Source organism: Scyliorhinus torazame, chromosome 28, assembly GCF_047496885.1.
Source record: "Scyliorhinus torazame isolate Kashiwa2021f chromosome 28, sScyTor2.1, whole genome shotgun sequence".
Classification (NCBI taxonomy): domain Eukaryota; kingdom Metazoa; phylum Chordata; class Chondrichthyes; order Carcharhiniformes; family Scyliorhinidae; genus Scyliorhinus; species Scyliorhinus torazame.
Window position 1 is genome coordinate 29084479 of NC_092734.1, and position 14746 is coordinate 29099224.

A 14746-nucleotide genomic window follows, 5' to 3' on the forward strand; every position below is an offset into this window, starting at 1 on the left:
TGCGCCGTGCTTCATGTCAGACTCTGCCCGTGGACCCGGACTGCAAGAATAGTACCCCCTTTCGGTCGCTCATCCGCCCAGGAACCCCCCCCCCCCCTCCTCCCACTGCAGATCGGCCCTCCCCCGACTGTGGCGGTGCTGGACTGAGTCCGCAGCTGAGTTCACGACGGGTTTGACCACACGTGCCCCGCGCCATCCGGAACTCGGCCGGCCGGGGACGGAGCATCGCGGGGTGATGGATACAGTGTGCGGCGTATTCCTAGAATACGCTGCTTTTCAGGGGCGGAGCATCGCGAAAGCGGTGCCCCCCCCCAATTCTGCTGACATTGGGGATTCTCCACCCCCTCGCCGAACACTGTGTCGGGGATCGGAGAATTCAGCCAAGGGTTTTAAATTACAATTTTTTGTTATTTCTGAAATAAATTACAACCAGTTATTTTCCTCTTGTGTATGGTAACAAAAAATGAATCATAAATATATCTTTACTGGCTCAATAATCATATTCATCTTTCAAGTCTTACACATGGTGTATTCCTTTATTAAAAAATTGCTAAAGCATAGTTCTAAACTGAATTTGGGCTAATTGTGGGAGAATTCCCCCCTCTCCCCCAACCATTCATTAGAATAATCTCCAAGAGACGAAACCTCATTATATATTCATCCTTACCTGGGAAGTCAGATAGCGGTACATGTATAAAAGGATCAGAAATAGCAGCTGAAGGGCTAGAGTCTAGAACTGAAGCTTCCATAGATATTTTAGCTTCTTACGAAGAGTAAAGGAGAACAGTTGAGAGAAAGAAAACGGAATGAGAAAGTAGAGAATGTCATGCATTCCATCAACAGGCAAACTGTGTTTAATGACAATGTTTAAACATGAACTGAATTACATAGATACTGTTTGCAAATTTAAAACTTTCACTGCGGACTCCCTTAATTTCTTTCTACTAAATTGGTTCACTTCTATTGGATACTGAAAATTCCTAATAATATTACACATTGTAATAAATGATGTCAGATAAATATTGATTTATGATCAATATTGATAGCAAAATTATAAGGAGTCCACAGTTGCTGGCAGATTATACAAATCTTAATACAAACCTGCTCCAGATGCAAAGGGTGATGCCCCAAAAACATCTGTCTGAGGCGGAGTCATGCAAGGGTGAAATGTTGGAACTAAATTTTCAGTCGGCAATTTCTTCAGTTCTGCAGTTTTATCTGTCAGAATAGTTTTGAAGGATATGATTAATTTATGTGGATCACCTTCAATTCATATTTTCTTCAAAACAAAGTGTGTGTGACAAGGTATTTCAATGAGTTAACATGCAATCTTTAATTGACCATACCCCATTTCTGCCACACTGCTGACTTACTGGAGCATACGGAGGTTTATTTCAGCAGCTAGGAGTTTGCTGGATCGACATAAGATCAACTCCCAACAACTTACTGATAGCTTCTCCAAGTCAGATGTGGCAATGCACCTTCAGGGACACTTCCCAGGGCAGGCAAGCCTCACAGACAAACTGAGAAACGTTTAAATCAGGAAACCAACCCCTTTTAGCATCAAGAATAATTCCATCATACTGTGACGTAACAGTATTCCAAGGTTTTTTCAAGCTTAAATCTCCAGAAAGAAATGCAAGAAAACACAACAAATGAAGGGTGCAACATGCAATCTCATAATGGCTACATACATCCAAATACAATATTATTCTTGCGATTCATCCCATTAATGTTCCACGATTTGCTGCACTGGTTATACAGAGGACAAGGAACAGTCACGTGGAACAATTTAATGAAAAAATGAGCAGAACACCTCAAAAATGCACAAAACACTCACCATTTCGAAGCTCAGCAAACTCTTTATCTAGAAGCTCTTCCGCTGTTAGCTTGGAAAAATTGTCATCTCCAAAAGGATTCCATACAGAGAGATCCGGTGGATTGTAAATGTTTTGCTCCGAAGTTTTGGGTGATCCTGCAGGACTTGTAGAGGCTGACCTAGATTAGAATTGGCCAGAGGTAAAACATTTTAAAATGCAAACATTTACAGTTTATAAAGTGACTTATCTTCAAGTCCCAGAAGGTCAACAGAACCCAGCAATCTTTCATTCCTGAAAGCATCGTCTATTTACATAAAGCTCAGTATAGTCAATACATCTAAACTGATCTTATTCTACAGGAAACAAAATATTTCCATTCATCAATAGTCAGCACTTAATATTTGTCTGCCAAAATTCCAGATTTTTGAAACGTTAAGAGCTAAGGAAATTCTAGTATGAGCTTTATTTTAATTCTAAATACTTGCTTTGCCGAAAAGTAAAATAATAGATTTTGAATAGCGATGGTATTTTGGAGTACGTCAACTTTATCAGCAATGGAGACTGTAGAGTTTACTATTTAACTCTGCAAAACGGAAGTGATGGTGGGGTGGGTGACTTTGAATTGAAGTCAATGATCTTCACAAACTTTCCAAAGCCAAGGTGCAACCTAAATCAGTCCAGGTGGTATGTTGAACTCACTTTGATTTATAAAGGTTCGCCTCTGCAGCAGCTGCTGCCAGTTGTTGAGAGGAACGACTGGCAGGGACTCCAAACACACTACTAAACGGGACATCACTGACGATCCTCCTGTGGCCTGCTCGCTGTACCTTGGGTGACGATGGTGGCGTTAGCGACAACAGCTTGGCTGTCTGTTGGGATTTGGGCTGAACTGGTTGAGCTCGATTCTTTTGCTGCATATGTGCCTGCAACTGTACAGAAGAAGTCATTATGTTTTATGTACATTCTTTTTCACTGGCTCAATGTGTATGAAGTAACGATTAATTGAAGGACGTCTAAATGCAGATTATGGAGGATGGGGAGTTATATTTGGGTTATGCTACTACTTGAATCTTAAATCTCGTTTGAGGGAATCATACCCCCCCCTCAAACCAAAAAGAAAACTGTTCTCTCGAAACAAATCTGTTATTTAAAAACCATGCTTGGACAACATTACAAAGCAATCAATGCTGCAATCTTCAAAGTAAATCACAACTAACAATCTACACTTTTGGCACAAGTGGCCTCTGGAAATACACTTGAAGCACCAAGAAAATGTCACTTGGCAATAGTTATATCCATTGTACTGACCATCTTTGATTGCATTGCCAAAACTTGATCCATAATAGGATTTTTCTTACAAAACAGAGATTTTTGCTTCTGTAGATTTAAACTGGGACAGACATCCGCTCTGGTGAATTCTCTCCTTGCTGAGCATTTCATTGAGAAATTTTGGCATGGCTCATATAGTATGGTGTCAGCATAAACTGTCTCAAGACATCTTTCAGCAGATAAAAATTTGGGAATTGATTGGAAGTTTTAAAATGTTTTAGTATTTTTATTAGAAACTAGAACCAAGTTATAATTTCAACCATTGGTACAAAAAGGTTTTGCACTCACATTATTACCTATATGGATTAACGGACCAGAGAAAAGGATTGCAGTGAAATGACATAGGGATGAAAGCTACACAAGGCAGAATAAACAGAATTTCACTGTATGAGATAGCACGAAGGACAAAGATGGCAGCTTCTTAAAATTCTTCTTTATGGACGACACAAGTATAATTACTTCAATGGAAAACTATGGTGATTGATCCAAAACTGCATCTTATCCCAAATGCTTCATCTATTAAATCAGTAATTATGAAATGTGCGGAAGGTTCAAGGTTGCTTTAAAACGATTACCTGTAGACAAAATTGCTCTCAAATGATAGAGATAAGTAGTCAAGGCACCAATGTGAAATGAAAATGAAATGAAATTTGCTTGTTGGCACAAGTAGGCTTCAAATGAAGTTACTGTGAAAAGCCCCTAGTCGCCAAATTCCGGCGCTGTTCGGGGAGTCTGGTACGGGAATTGAACCATGCTGCTGGCCTGCCTGGGTCTGCTTTCAAAGCCAGCGATTTAGCCCTGTGCTAAACCAGCCCCAGATGTTTAAACCAGGGTTCTGGCAACTATTTTTTAAACCTGAAGAGCCTTTGAAAAATTATTCACCCAAAATAAAATCTATTGTGAGTCACAAAAGAAGAAGAAAAAAACAATTGTAATTTCTAAACCAATACTTGGCAAATTGCCAAAATGTAGACTACATCATTTGCATACACAAATAAACTACATCAAATTTGTATTATGAACAGGAAACAAGAAGTCAATATAGACCCAATTCTGAAATCTTGCATTTTTTGGACGTTTTTCACAACAATTTTGTTGATAAAGTAAAGAACTTTCAACTTAAGAAACATGGAATGATTTTTTGGGCTATTGATTCCAATGTTTAAACAAATGCTTTAAGCAGCACACTAAATTTAGAAACCGTAATGGTCACATCCATGAAACTGGTCCTCAAACCAAAGGCATCCTCTGCAACCATGTTGCTATGCCAATTAAACAGATTTGAAATGCAGCATAAGGATTCACTTTATATCATCATTATAGAAACTCAGCTCCTACTTTCCCTCAATTAATTTATTTTTGGTTTCTTCACGTTAATGTAATTCAGCGATTGGAAAAGGTTGGGAGCTGCAAACGAAACTCCGGGACAAAATGGTTGCAAATCAATCGGTCCAGGGATTAGATCTTTAAACTTCATCTGAGAAATAAATAGAAAAACTCTTCCGATATGATAAAAAAATCTCAAAATTCCAGTTAGAACATTGTTAAGCTTGGAGAACGACACATCAGATTTTAATGTTACTCTAATTGCCTTGGAAAATATTTGGTCTTTGTGCAAGTAACTCAAGTAGGATTTAACTTCTAAAACAATGAATAAAGTTCTATAACAGCATTTAATCTAACCACAATAGTCTTGAAATGGTTTATGATGAAATTGATTTGTATTACTTGAATATTCAATAATCTTTCATCAAGGTTCAAGACCATTGAATTGTTTAGATGTACAACCTAGTTTTGAAGCTAGAGATCATCTGCAGACATTGTAGATTTAATCATTAAACAAAGACAAATGACCAGAATCCTACAGTTGGTGGTGCAGCTGCCAAAATATTAGAATCCAGATGTTAAAGGTGTGCATTATTGCAAAGCAAGAGTAGAGCATGCCGAGAGTACAGTTACACATTTTGATCCATTTGAGTGAATTTTGACAGGAAATTCTAAAATTTCATTTTTTCTTCATGCAATTCTAATATTGGATCTCACCCCTCCTCAAATTTCATTTAAAATAGACAACTAGAAACGTTTAACTGAAGAATTTTAACAGTAAGGGAGGTAGAAAATGGACTACTTGGGAATCAAGACACACAGCTACAAAACAATCCATCAGACAATGAACAAATACATAGAGCGAAATACGACTACATAGTATTTCTGAATCACATTAAATTCTACTTGAAATTGTGCTATTACGGTAGTGAAATTATGATTAAAGGTAATGACCAGATGTGAATGTTTTTTAAATTAAGCACAGAACTAGTAATACAACGAACGGTTGTTAATAAAAACAGCTTGAGGGTGCACTGCATGGCTTGAAATTAAACAAAGAGATACCATTTTGGAACACATACAATGGGAATAAAACAACTATTCCCCAATGTGTTTAGTTTAGAACTTCAATTGTAAATGTTGAGGGAAAAACAATCCCTAGGCAATTGTTGCCAATCTCCTGGTAACCAGTTTTCAACATTTCATTTCACGAGAAGGATTAACGGATGATCATGGGTTTAGTTCATTTGTATTAGCTGCGTTTTTCAGGTAGAGAATAATTAATTATGCAATTCTCCTGGAAGCAGCATGTCAAATTGTGTTTCAAAACTGAAGTAGGACACCAAGGATAAAGGACGAACTTTGCTAAGAGAACAGCAATCATGTGGTAATCAGTGTATAGTAACAGTCACTCAAGAGTTAAGCATCCATCTCATGCTAAAGAACAGAAATAATACATTAATTTTGAAGAGACTTTGAAACCAAAATATCTAGAGTGAAGAAAAAAAATAAAGACTAAAGGTCAGAGAAGACAAAGCCTAGTGGTAGGTTTTATGTTCCAGATCACCAGCTTCTGCTATAAAGTATATTTCCATTGCTTCACCACTAGAGGGAACTATTACATACAATTACTCTGGCAGCAATTTAATACTGTAGAGCAGTGTTTTTCAAACTTGTTGGGCGCTATTCTTCCCCCCACGCTGGGTGGGAGAATCGCCGGGGCGCCGCGCGAATCGCGCCATGCCGCCCCGACCCCCGCACGCGATTCTCCCATCCCCCGGAAACCAGTGGCGCGCGATTCGCACCGGGCCGCTTGGAGAACCGGCGAGCGTCGATTCTCCGGCCCAGATGGGCAGAGCGGTCGCTACGACACGACAGGTTCCTGCCGACGCCATCCACCCCGGTCGCTGCCGGCGGGAACTCTGCGGGAACGCTGGGGGTGGAGGAGCGGGGGGGGCCTGTGGGGGAGGGAGGGGGGCTCCTTCACCGGGGTGCCCTCCGATGGGGTCTGGCCCGCGATCGTGGCCCACCGATCCGAGGTCCGGCCTCTCTTCCCCCCACTACCTCCTTCCGCGCGCAGCCCCAGAACACCAGCGCCATGTTGGTGAGGGGCTGGTGTGCGTAAGACGTTCCCCGCGCATGCGCAGGATGGCGCGCCCCAACTGCGCATGCGCGGGTTGGCGCCCATTTGGTGCCATGCTGGCCCCGTGCGGGCCAGAATAGGTCGTGCCCGAGCCCTGTTCGCACCGCCGTAAAACGCGACGGCGTTCACGACGGCGCGAACACTTGGCCTCTATAATCGGAGAATCGCCCCCGTTTGCCGGGGATCCATTTTTACCAACCGGCCAACCTTCGGGACCCACGCCGGTCGCCCCTCACAACTCACACGGGCCGACCTTTGTGACCCATGCGAGCTGACATTCACGACCCACCATTTTCTCTTACCTTTAATGCGAGAGGAGAGCCTGCTTGGTCCTTATTTACTCGTTTGATGTTGACAAAATGGAGGAATCGCAATAGCGCCCAAAGCACGTGATGTCGACGTTCGCGGGGGGGGGGGGGGGGGGCGTGACCTTCTCTCTGCCTCGCTTCAGGCAGCAAGATTACACAGAATTGTTTTTATAAATCTTCTGTGTCTCCGATTGCGCACATTTGCAGGCAACAGCCGCAGCAGCCAGCTTTTAACAATGCCGGCTGCAAGCGGCCTACAAAATGGCCACGACCATATTGTGCTTTGCGCATGAGTGCCGCTCATGGGTGTGCATGCGCAGAATCGCACGGTTCTGTGCATGCGTGCCCGCTCATTGGCACCGATGAGCAGGCACGCATGCACAGTGCTGCCGCATTTGTGTTATATGGTCGCAGCCATTTTGAAGACTGCTCGCAGCCGGCATTGCTGCTGCGGTTGTTGCGCGTTAATTTGCGCAATCGGGAGCGCCGCGACGGACGGCTCCGTGACTTTCCTGACACCCGCCTGCAACCCACCCGTAGGTCGCGACCCCGACTTTGAAAATGCCTGCTGTAGAGATAGCGCTGAAAAGAAAAGTTTTTTTAATAACAATAAAAATCTTTTAGTGTCACAACTAGGGTTACATTAACGCTGCAATGAAGTTACTGTGACACCCCCGGGAAATGCCTTTAGATATATGCAGGTGAGGGCTTTTGTAAGGCGACAGGTGAGGGAATTCCCGTTGCTCCCGGCACAAGAAGTTCAAGACAGGGTGATCTCGGGTGTATGGGTCGGGGAGGGCAAGGTGTCGGAAATACACCAGGAGTTGAAAGAAGAGGGGGAAGCGCTGGTAGAAGAGTTGAAGGGTAAATGGGAGGAGGAGCTGGGGGAGGAGATCGAGGAAAGTCTGTGGGCTGATGCCCTAGGTAGGGTTAATTCCTCCTCCTCATGTGCCAGGCTCAGCCCGATACAATTTAAGGTGGTCCACAGAGCGCACTTGACGGGGGCGAGGTTGAGTAGGTTCTTTGGGGTAGAGGACAGATGCGGAAGGTGCTCAGGGAGCCCGGCGAACCATGTCCATATGTTTTGGTCATGCCCGGCACTGGAGGGGTTCTGGAGAGGAGTGGCGGGAGCAATATCTCAGGTGGTGAAAGTCCGGGTCAAGCCAAGCTGGGGGCTAGCAATATTTGGAGTAGTGGACGAACCGGGAGTGCAGGAGGGGAAAGAGGCCGGCATTCTGGCCTTTGCATCCCTAGTAGCCCGGCGAAGGATCTTGCTAATGTTGAAGGAGGCTAAGCCCCCCAGCCTGGAGAAATGATATGGCTGGGTTCATAAAGTTGGAGAGGATTAAGTTCGCCTTGAGAGGATCTGCGCAGGGGTTCTACAGGCGGTGGCAACCGTTCCTAGACTATCTCGCGGAGCGTTAGAGGAAGGTCGGTCAGCAGCAGCAGCAACCTTGGGGGGGGGGGGGGGGGGGGGGGGGGGGGGAGACGTCCTGGGGGGACTGCCTGGGAGGGTGGATGAGCAAGAGATAACATGAAGGGTTGGGGAAACTGGCACGTACGGGTGAGGGCCAGTGTACAAAGCTGTGTAAATATATCATTTTGCCATGTATATATCTTGCTCTGAGCGATTTCTCGTTTTTTTTTGTTACGGGGGGGGGGGGGGTTATTGTTTGTAAGGGAGAAAAATTGTGTTAAAAATACTTTAATAAATATATATATTTTTTAAAAAAGAAGTTACTGTGACAATCCCCTAGTCGCCACACTCCGGCGCCTGTTCGGATACATGGAGGGAGAATTCAGAATGTCCAATTCACCTAACAAGCATGCCTTTTGGAACTCGTGGGAGGAAACCGGAGCACCCGGAGGAAACCCACGCAGACACGGGGAGAACGTGCAGACTCCGCACAGACAGTGACCCAAGCCGGGAATCAAACCCGGGTTCCTATTAGCAATTTGGAATCAGATCAATGGGGAAGAATTTTTAGGTTTTATTTAAACATATGAAATATATCAGATCAAGATTAGGCATTTTTATCAACACATGCCTGGGCATCTTACCAAACAATAAAGAAATATCACAACAAAATGAGGTGGTCCCAAAATTCATACAGTATGTAAACTTTTCAGTGTTGTCACTTGAGTGCCTGTGTACCACCAAATGCAAGGGAGTGGGAAAGTGAACCTAACAAATGTTATGGTACAACAAAAAAGCAAAATACTGCAGATGTTAGAACGCAAATTAAAAAAATAAAATGCTGGAAATATTCAATCGGTCAGGCAGCAGAGAAACAGAGTTTCAGGTGTATGATCTTTCATGTTCTGAGCAACGGTCATTGGCTCAAAACATTAATGCTACAGTACTGGTCCGAAAATATTCTAGCTATTAAAACTTGGACAGGAGTGTGGTTTCCATTCCCACATCCTGAAACACACTTCTGTCTGGATGAGAAGGAACATTAATTTGATGAAGTACAAAGTGAATGCTTCGGTTTAATTCCACAATGGAACATTAGTCTCATTGGACTGCACAGAAGGTTAGAAGGCTTTAAAATTAGATCAATAATGTATTCAATGCTCCGGTTTCCTCCCACAGTCCAAAGATGTGTAGGTTAGGTGGATTGACCATGCTAAATTGACCCTTAGTGGTGCTTTTCAGAGGGTTGGTGCAGACTTGATGGGTCGAATAGCATCCTTATGCACTATAGGGATTCTATGAAACTTGTATGAAATTTCCAAGAGGGATTCTTCAGCCAAATCTGATTCTGGGGAGCCAGGAGATTATGGGCCATGGCATATCTCGCATCAAAATCCATTGTTCACTTTAGAAGTAGGATAATGGTTATTTGCGCATCCACAGATTTTTAAAACATGTTATCTGTGGATGCGCTAATAACCATTATCCAACTTCTAAAGTGAACAATGGATTTTGTTAAAGGTCCACTCTGGGAAGACAGACTGTCCACTGCTCCCTTGTTTAGTTGATTGTATATAGTCCAAACAGTGATAGATGTGTAATTCCACAAGGGGAAGGATTGAGCTTTGTCCTGTAATTACTGTTGGAGGTTTCCAGAATTGTAGCTGACTTGTGATTAAGCCATGTTTTTGGTCCAGTAAAGTACATTTTTAAATAAGCAAAAAGGAAGATGCAATCCCCATCACAAAGACTGCCTACTTCCAACTTTACAACATTGCCCACCACTGTCCATAGGCTGCTGGAACCCTGATCCATGCTTTACAGACCCCTAGAGACTAAACTCTGCCAATTGGCTAGCCACCCTTCACAGACTACAGCTCATGTAAAACCCTGCTAATTAGGAAGAGGTCGTCATTCGGCCCCTCGAGCTTGCTAAGCCATTCAATAAGATCATGGCTGATCTGAATGTAACCTCCTGCCCAACACCAATAACCTGCCAGCCCCTTATTTATCAAGAATCTATCTACCTTGGTCTTAAAAATATACAAAGACTCTACTTCCACTGATTTATGACGAAGGCAGTCCAAAAGGCTCACCACCCTCAGAATAAATTTCTCCTCATCTGTCTTAAATGGCCACCCGTTATTTTTAAATGGGGACCTCTAGTTCTAGATTCTTCCACAAGAGGACACACTCACCCTGTCAAGATACCTCAGAATCTTAAAAACAAGTCACCTCAAACTCTACTGGATACAGACCTCACCTCTCCAACCTTTCCTCACAAGACAATGCACCCATTCTAGTAAACCTTCTCTGAACTGCTTCTAACACACTTACCAACACTGTACACAGTACTCCAGAAGTAATCTCACCAACATTCTCTACAACTGAAGAATAACCTCTCCAGTTTTATATTCCATTTCCCTCTTAGTAAACGATAACATTCTGTTTGCTTTCCTAACTACTTGCTGTGCCTAAATACTAGCTTTTTACAATTCATGCACTTGGACACCCAGGTCTCTCTGAATCGGAGCTGTGCAATCTCTTGTGGAATTAAGGAGTTACATTTGTTACTTTCCAATCTCAGATTCATAGAAGCCCTACAGTGCAAAAGGAGGCCATTCGGCCCATCGAGTCTGCACTGACTCTCTGAACGAGCATTCTACGTAGGCCCACTCTCCTGCCCTATTCCCATAACCCTCTAAACCCACCTAACCGTTGGGCACTGAAAGGGCAATGTTGCTTGGCCAACCCACCTAACCTGTACATTTCTGGACTGTGGGAGGAAACCCACACAGACACGGGAGAACGTGCACAGTTACCAAGGTCGGAATCAAACCCGGGTCCCTGGCGCTGTGAGGCAGCAGTGCTAACCACTGTGTCGCCCAATCTAATGGAAACTTCCCTGAATGTAGGAAATTTTGGAAAATTAAAATCAACGCATCAACTATCTCACTAGCCACTTCTTTTAAGCCACGATGGTGAAACCCATTAGGACCTGAGGATTTGTCAGCATACAGTTCCAATAATTTGCCAAGTACCTTTGTCCCAGTGATTGTAATTTTCCTGAGTTCTTCCCTCACTTCCATTTCTTGATTTACAGCTATTTGAGATGTTACCTGTATCTTCTATTGTGAAGACAGATGCTCAATACCTGTGCAATCAGCTGCCATCTCCTTATTGTCCAGTATTAAGTCCCCAGACTCACTTTCTATAGAACCAACATTAACTTTGTTAATCTTTACTAATTTGAATATCTGTAGAAACTCTTACCATCTGTTTTTATATTTCTAGCTAGCCTTCTCTGCTATTCTAACTTTTCCCTCCTCAATAATCTTCTGTCTTTCTTTGCATGTTCTTTATATTCTGCTCAGTCCGCTGGCCTGCCACCATCCTTGCACAACACCATCTTCATTTTTTAAAAATAAAGTTAACCATGGATAGTGGATCGGAGCCTTGGAATTTTTCTCTCGTTGGATTATATCTATTCTGAAATATCTCCAAATGCCTGCCACTGCATCTCTATTGGCATATCCCTTAACCTCATCTGCCAGTTCACATTAGCTAGTTCTCCCTTCATGCCCTCAGAGTTTCCCTTAATTAAGTTTACTCTTGGACCTACTCTTTCCATCCTCAAACTGAATGTAAAATTGAGTATGATCGCTGTGACCTGGGGGTGCCTTCACTACGAGATGATTAATTAATGCCATCTCTGAACAATACTAGATCTAGTATCGCCTGTTCTCTGGTTGGCTCCAGAACATGGCTGTTCTAAGAAACCATCCCTAAAACACACTTTCATGAACTCATCTTTTCTAGGCTACTTTTCTCCTCTGATTTATCCAGTCTGTATGCAAATTAAATCCCCCATGATTATCGCCATACCTTTCTGATAAACTCCCATTATGCTCTGTCCTACCATGTGGTACTGTTAGGGGGCATGTGGGAGTGGTGTACAAGTGACTTTTTGCCGTTATAATTTCTCATTGCTACCCAAACCGTCTCTGCATCCTAGTTTCCTGAACTTAGGTCATTCCCCTCTACTGCGCTAAGAGCATCGCTAATTAACAGAGCCACCCCTCCACCTTTTTGCAGCTTCCCATCGTTCCCAAATATCATGTACCCTTCAATAATCAGGTCCCAAATGATGTTATCTGGCAGCCATGTCTCTATAATGGCCATCAGATTGTACATAGAATATACAGTGCAGGAGGCCATTCAGCCCATCGAGTCTGCACTGACCCACTTAAGCCCTCACTTCCACCCTATCCCCGTAACCCAATAACCCCTCTCAACCTTTTCGGTCACGAAGGGCAATTTAGCATGGCCAATCCACCTGACCTGCACATCTTTGGACTGTGGGAGGAAACCGGAGCATCCGGAGGAAACCCACGCAGACACGAGGAGAACGTGCAGACTCTGCACAGACTGTGACTCAGCGGGGAATCGAACCTGGGACCCTGGCGCTGTGAAGCCACAGTGCTATCTATCCACTTGTGCTACCATGCAGTCTCACCGCTCCAGGGACCCCAGAGTACTTCTTTTACATCTGTTTCGTTACTAATGCTACATGCATTCAGCTACCGATGCTCTAGTTTTGTTCCTTTATTATTTTTACAACCTCTAGCCTCACCTGATGCACTTCTAGCTTTGTACTCTCTATCCCTGCCTGTCACAAACTGTTTACCATTTCCCACATTAACGCCTTTTTCTCTCGCCTCCTCGATTTACCACATCTTCCCAAATTTGATCCCATGCCCCCAGTTTAGTTATAAACCCTCTCTACACGACTAGTTATGCGGCTTGTTAGAACACTCAGCACAGTTCTGGTGTAGACCATCCCAGTGGTACAGCTCCTACTTTTCCCAGTACAATTGCCTGTGCCCCACAAACCCGAACCAATTTCTCATACACCATTTTCAGCCACGCATCAAATCCTCTAATCTTATTTGCCTGTGCCAATTTTCACATGGCTCAGGTAATAATCTAGAGATTACCACCTATGAGGTTCTGCTTTTTAATTTGTTGCCGAGTTTCTCAATCTACAAAAATCAGTCCTTAAGTTGTCATTTTTCTGGATCAATGGATATGGCACTTTAGGGTGGTCACGTTACTTGCCTAGTATTAGAGATCTAGGCTAATAATCCAGAGATCTCAAATATTATCATGGCAATTTTAAAATTTGAATTATGTTCAAAAAAATTGGTAACAAAAACGAGAAGTCAATGCGAAGCTGTGTGGATGTCCTAAAAACTTCACTAGTGTCCTTTTAGAAAGGGGATCATCTGACCGAATTCAGTCTGGCCTAAACGTTACTACCTATACGTTACTCCAGTCCCACATCAATGCAGTTGGCTCTTAACATCCTTTTTATTGGCCTAGCAAGCCACTTATATGAAACACGTCAACAAGGCACCCCACTAGCCACTCAAGCCAATAAATTTCAGCCTCACAAGCAGCAACAAAATGACATACGCACATAAACCCTGTCCTTCCCAACTTACACTGGCTCTCAAACACTGAACAGCACATGTTTTAAACTTCAACCATCTCCAGCACTCTCTTCCTCTGACAACTCCCTTTCCACCAGAATTGGTAGCTATGCCATAGGCCATGTAGATCCAATCTTCTGGAATTTCCTCCCTAAACCGCTTCAACTCACCACTTCTCCCTCCTGCGAGACTCTTCAGAAAAACCCCTATGTGACAAGGTTTTGCTCATCCTTCCGAATATTCCTCTGTTTGGCTCCATGTATTTTTGTTTACAATTCACAGAAGTACCGAACAGTTTATGTTAAAGTATCGGCTTGAACACATTTAAAAATTGAATCAAATGATCTGATGTTTAGCTTGCTGGAGAACGTTTTTTAAAATTGGCTGGTTCACCAAGGTGCAATGATATACATAAAGCATTAATAAAACAAATTAAAGTTCTTACAAGAGCCTGTTGCTGTTGCTGCAGAGCCACCTTTTGTTGAACAGATGCTTGTGCCATCATCTGCCGCAAAGCTGCTTGTTGCTGCATAGCTGTCGCATACTGCTGCTGAAGGTAGTAGTTTTGCATCATCTGCTGCTGGGCCTGCTGCATCACCTGGTAGCGCTATATTAATAGAGTACAGCATTATCATAGAATCATAGAACACCTACCGTGCAGGAGGCCATTCGGCTGATCAAGTCTGCACCAACCCTCCAGAAGAGCACTCCACCCAGGTCCACTCCCAATAACCTAATCTGCACATCCCTGATCTCTAAGGGGCCATTTAGTCGCCAATCCACCCAACCTGCACATATTTGGATCGTGGGAGGAAACCCAAGCAGACGTGGGGAGAACGCGCAAACTCCACATAGACAGCCACCCATGGGCCGGTCCCTGGAGCGGTGAGGCAGCATTGCTCACCACTGCA

The 14746-nt window shown here is 43.5% G+C and overlaps 1 protein-coding gene across 13 annotated transcripts in view; it reads right to left on the reverse strand.

Moving 5' to 3' along the window:
* Positions 1-14746, reverse strand: part of LOC140403631 (AP2-associated protein kinase 1-like) — a 56409-nt gene that overhangs the window by 4818 nt on the left and 36845 nt on the right. For 6 of the 13 annotated variants that reach the window (XM_072491770.1, XM_072491764.1, XM_072491766.1 and 3 more), the window contains 5 exons: positions 14281-14442; positions 2520-2749; positions 1841-1998; positions 1102-1218; positions 668-763 (listed from right to left, as the gene is read on the reverse strand). In XM_072491770.1, the coding sequence (XP_072347871.1) occupies positions 668-763; positions 1102-1218; positions 1841-1998; positions 2520-2749; positions 14281-14442 (763 nt within the window). The remainder of the gene's footprint in view (positions 1-667; positions 764-1101; positions 1219-1840; positions 1999-2519; positions 2750-14280; positions 14443-14746) is intronic. The other 7 variants (XM_072491768.1, XM_072491763.1, XM_072491767.1 and 4 more) reach the window with 3 other exon arrangements.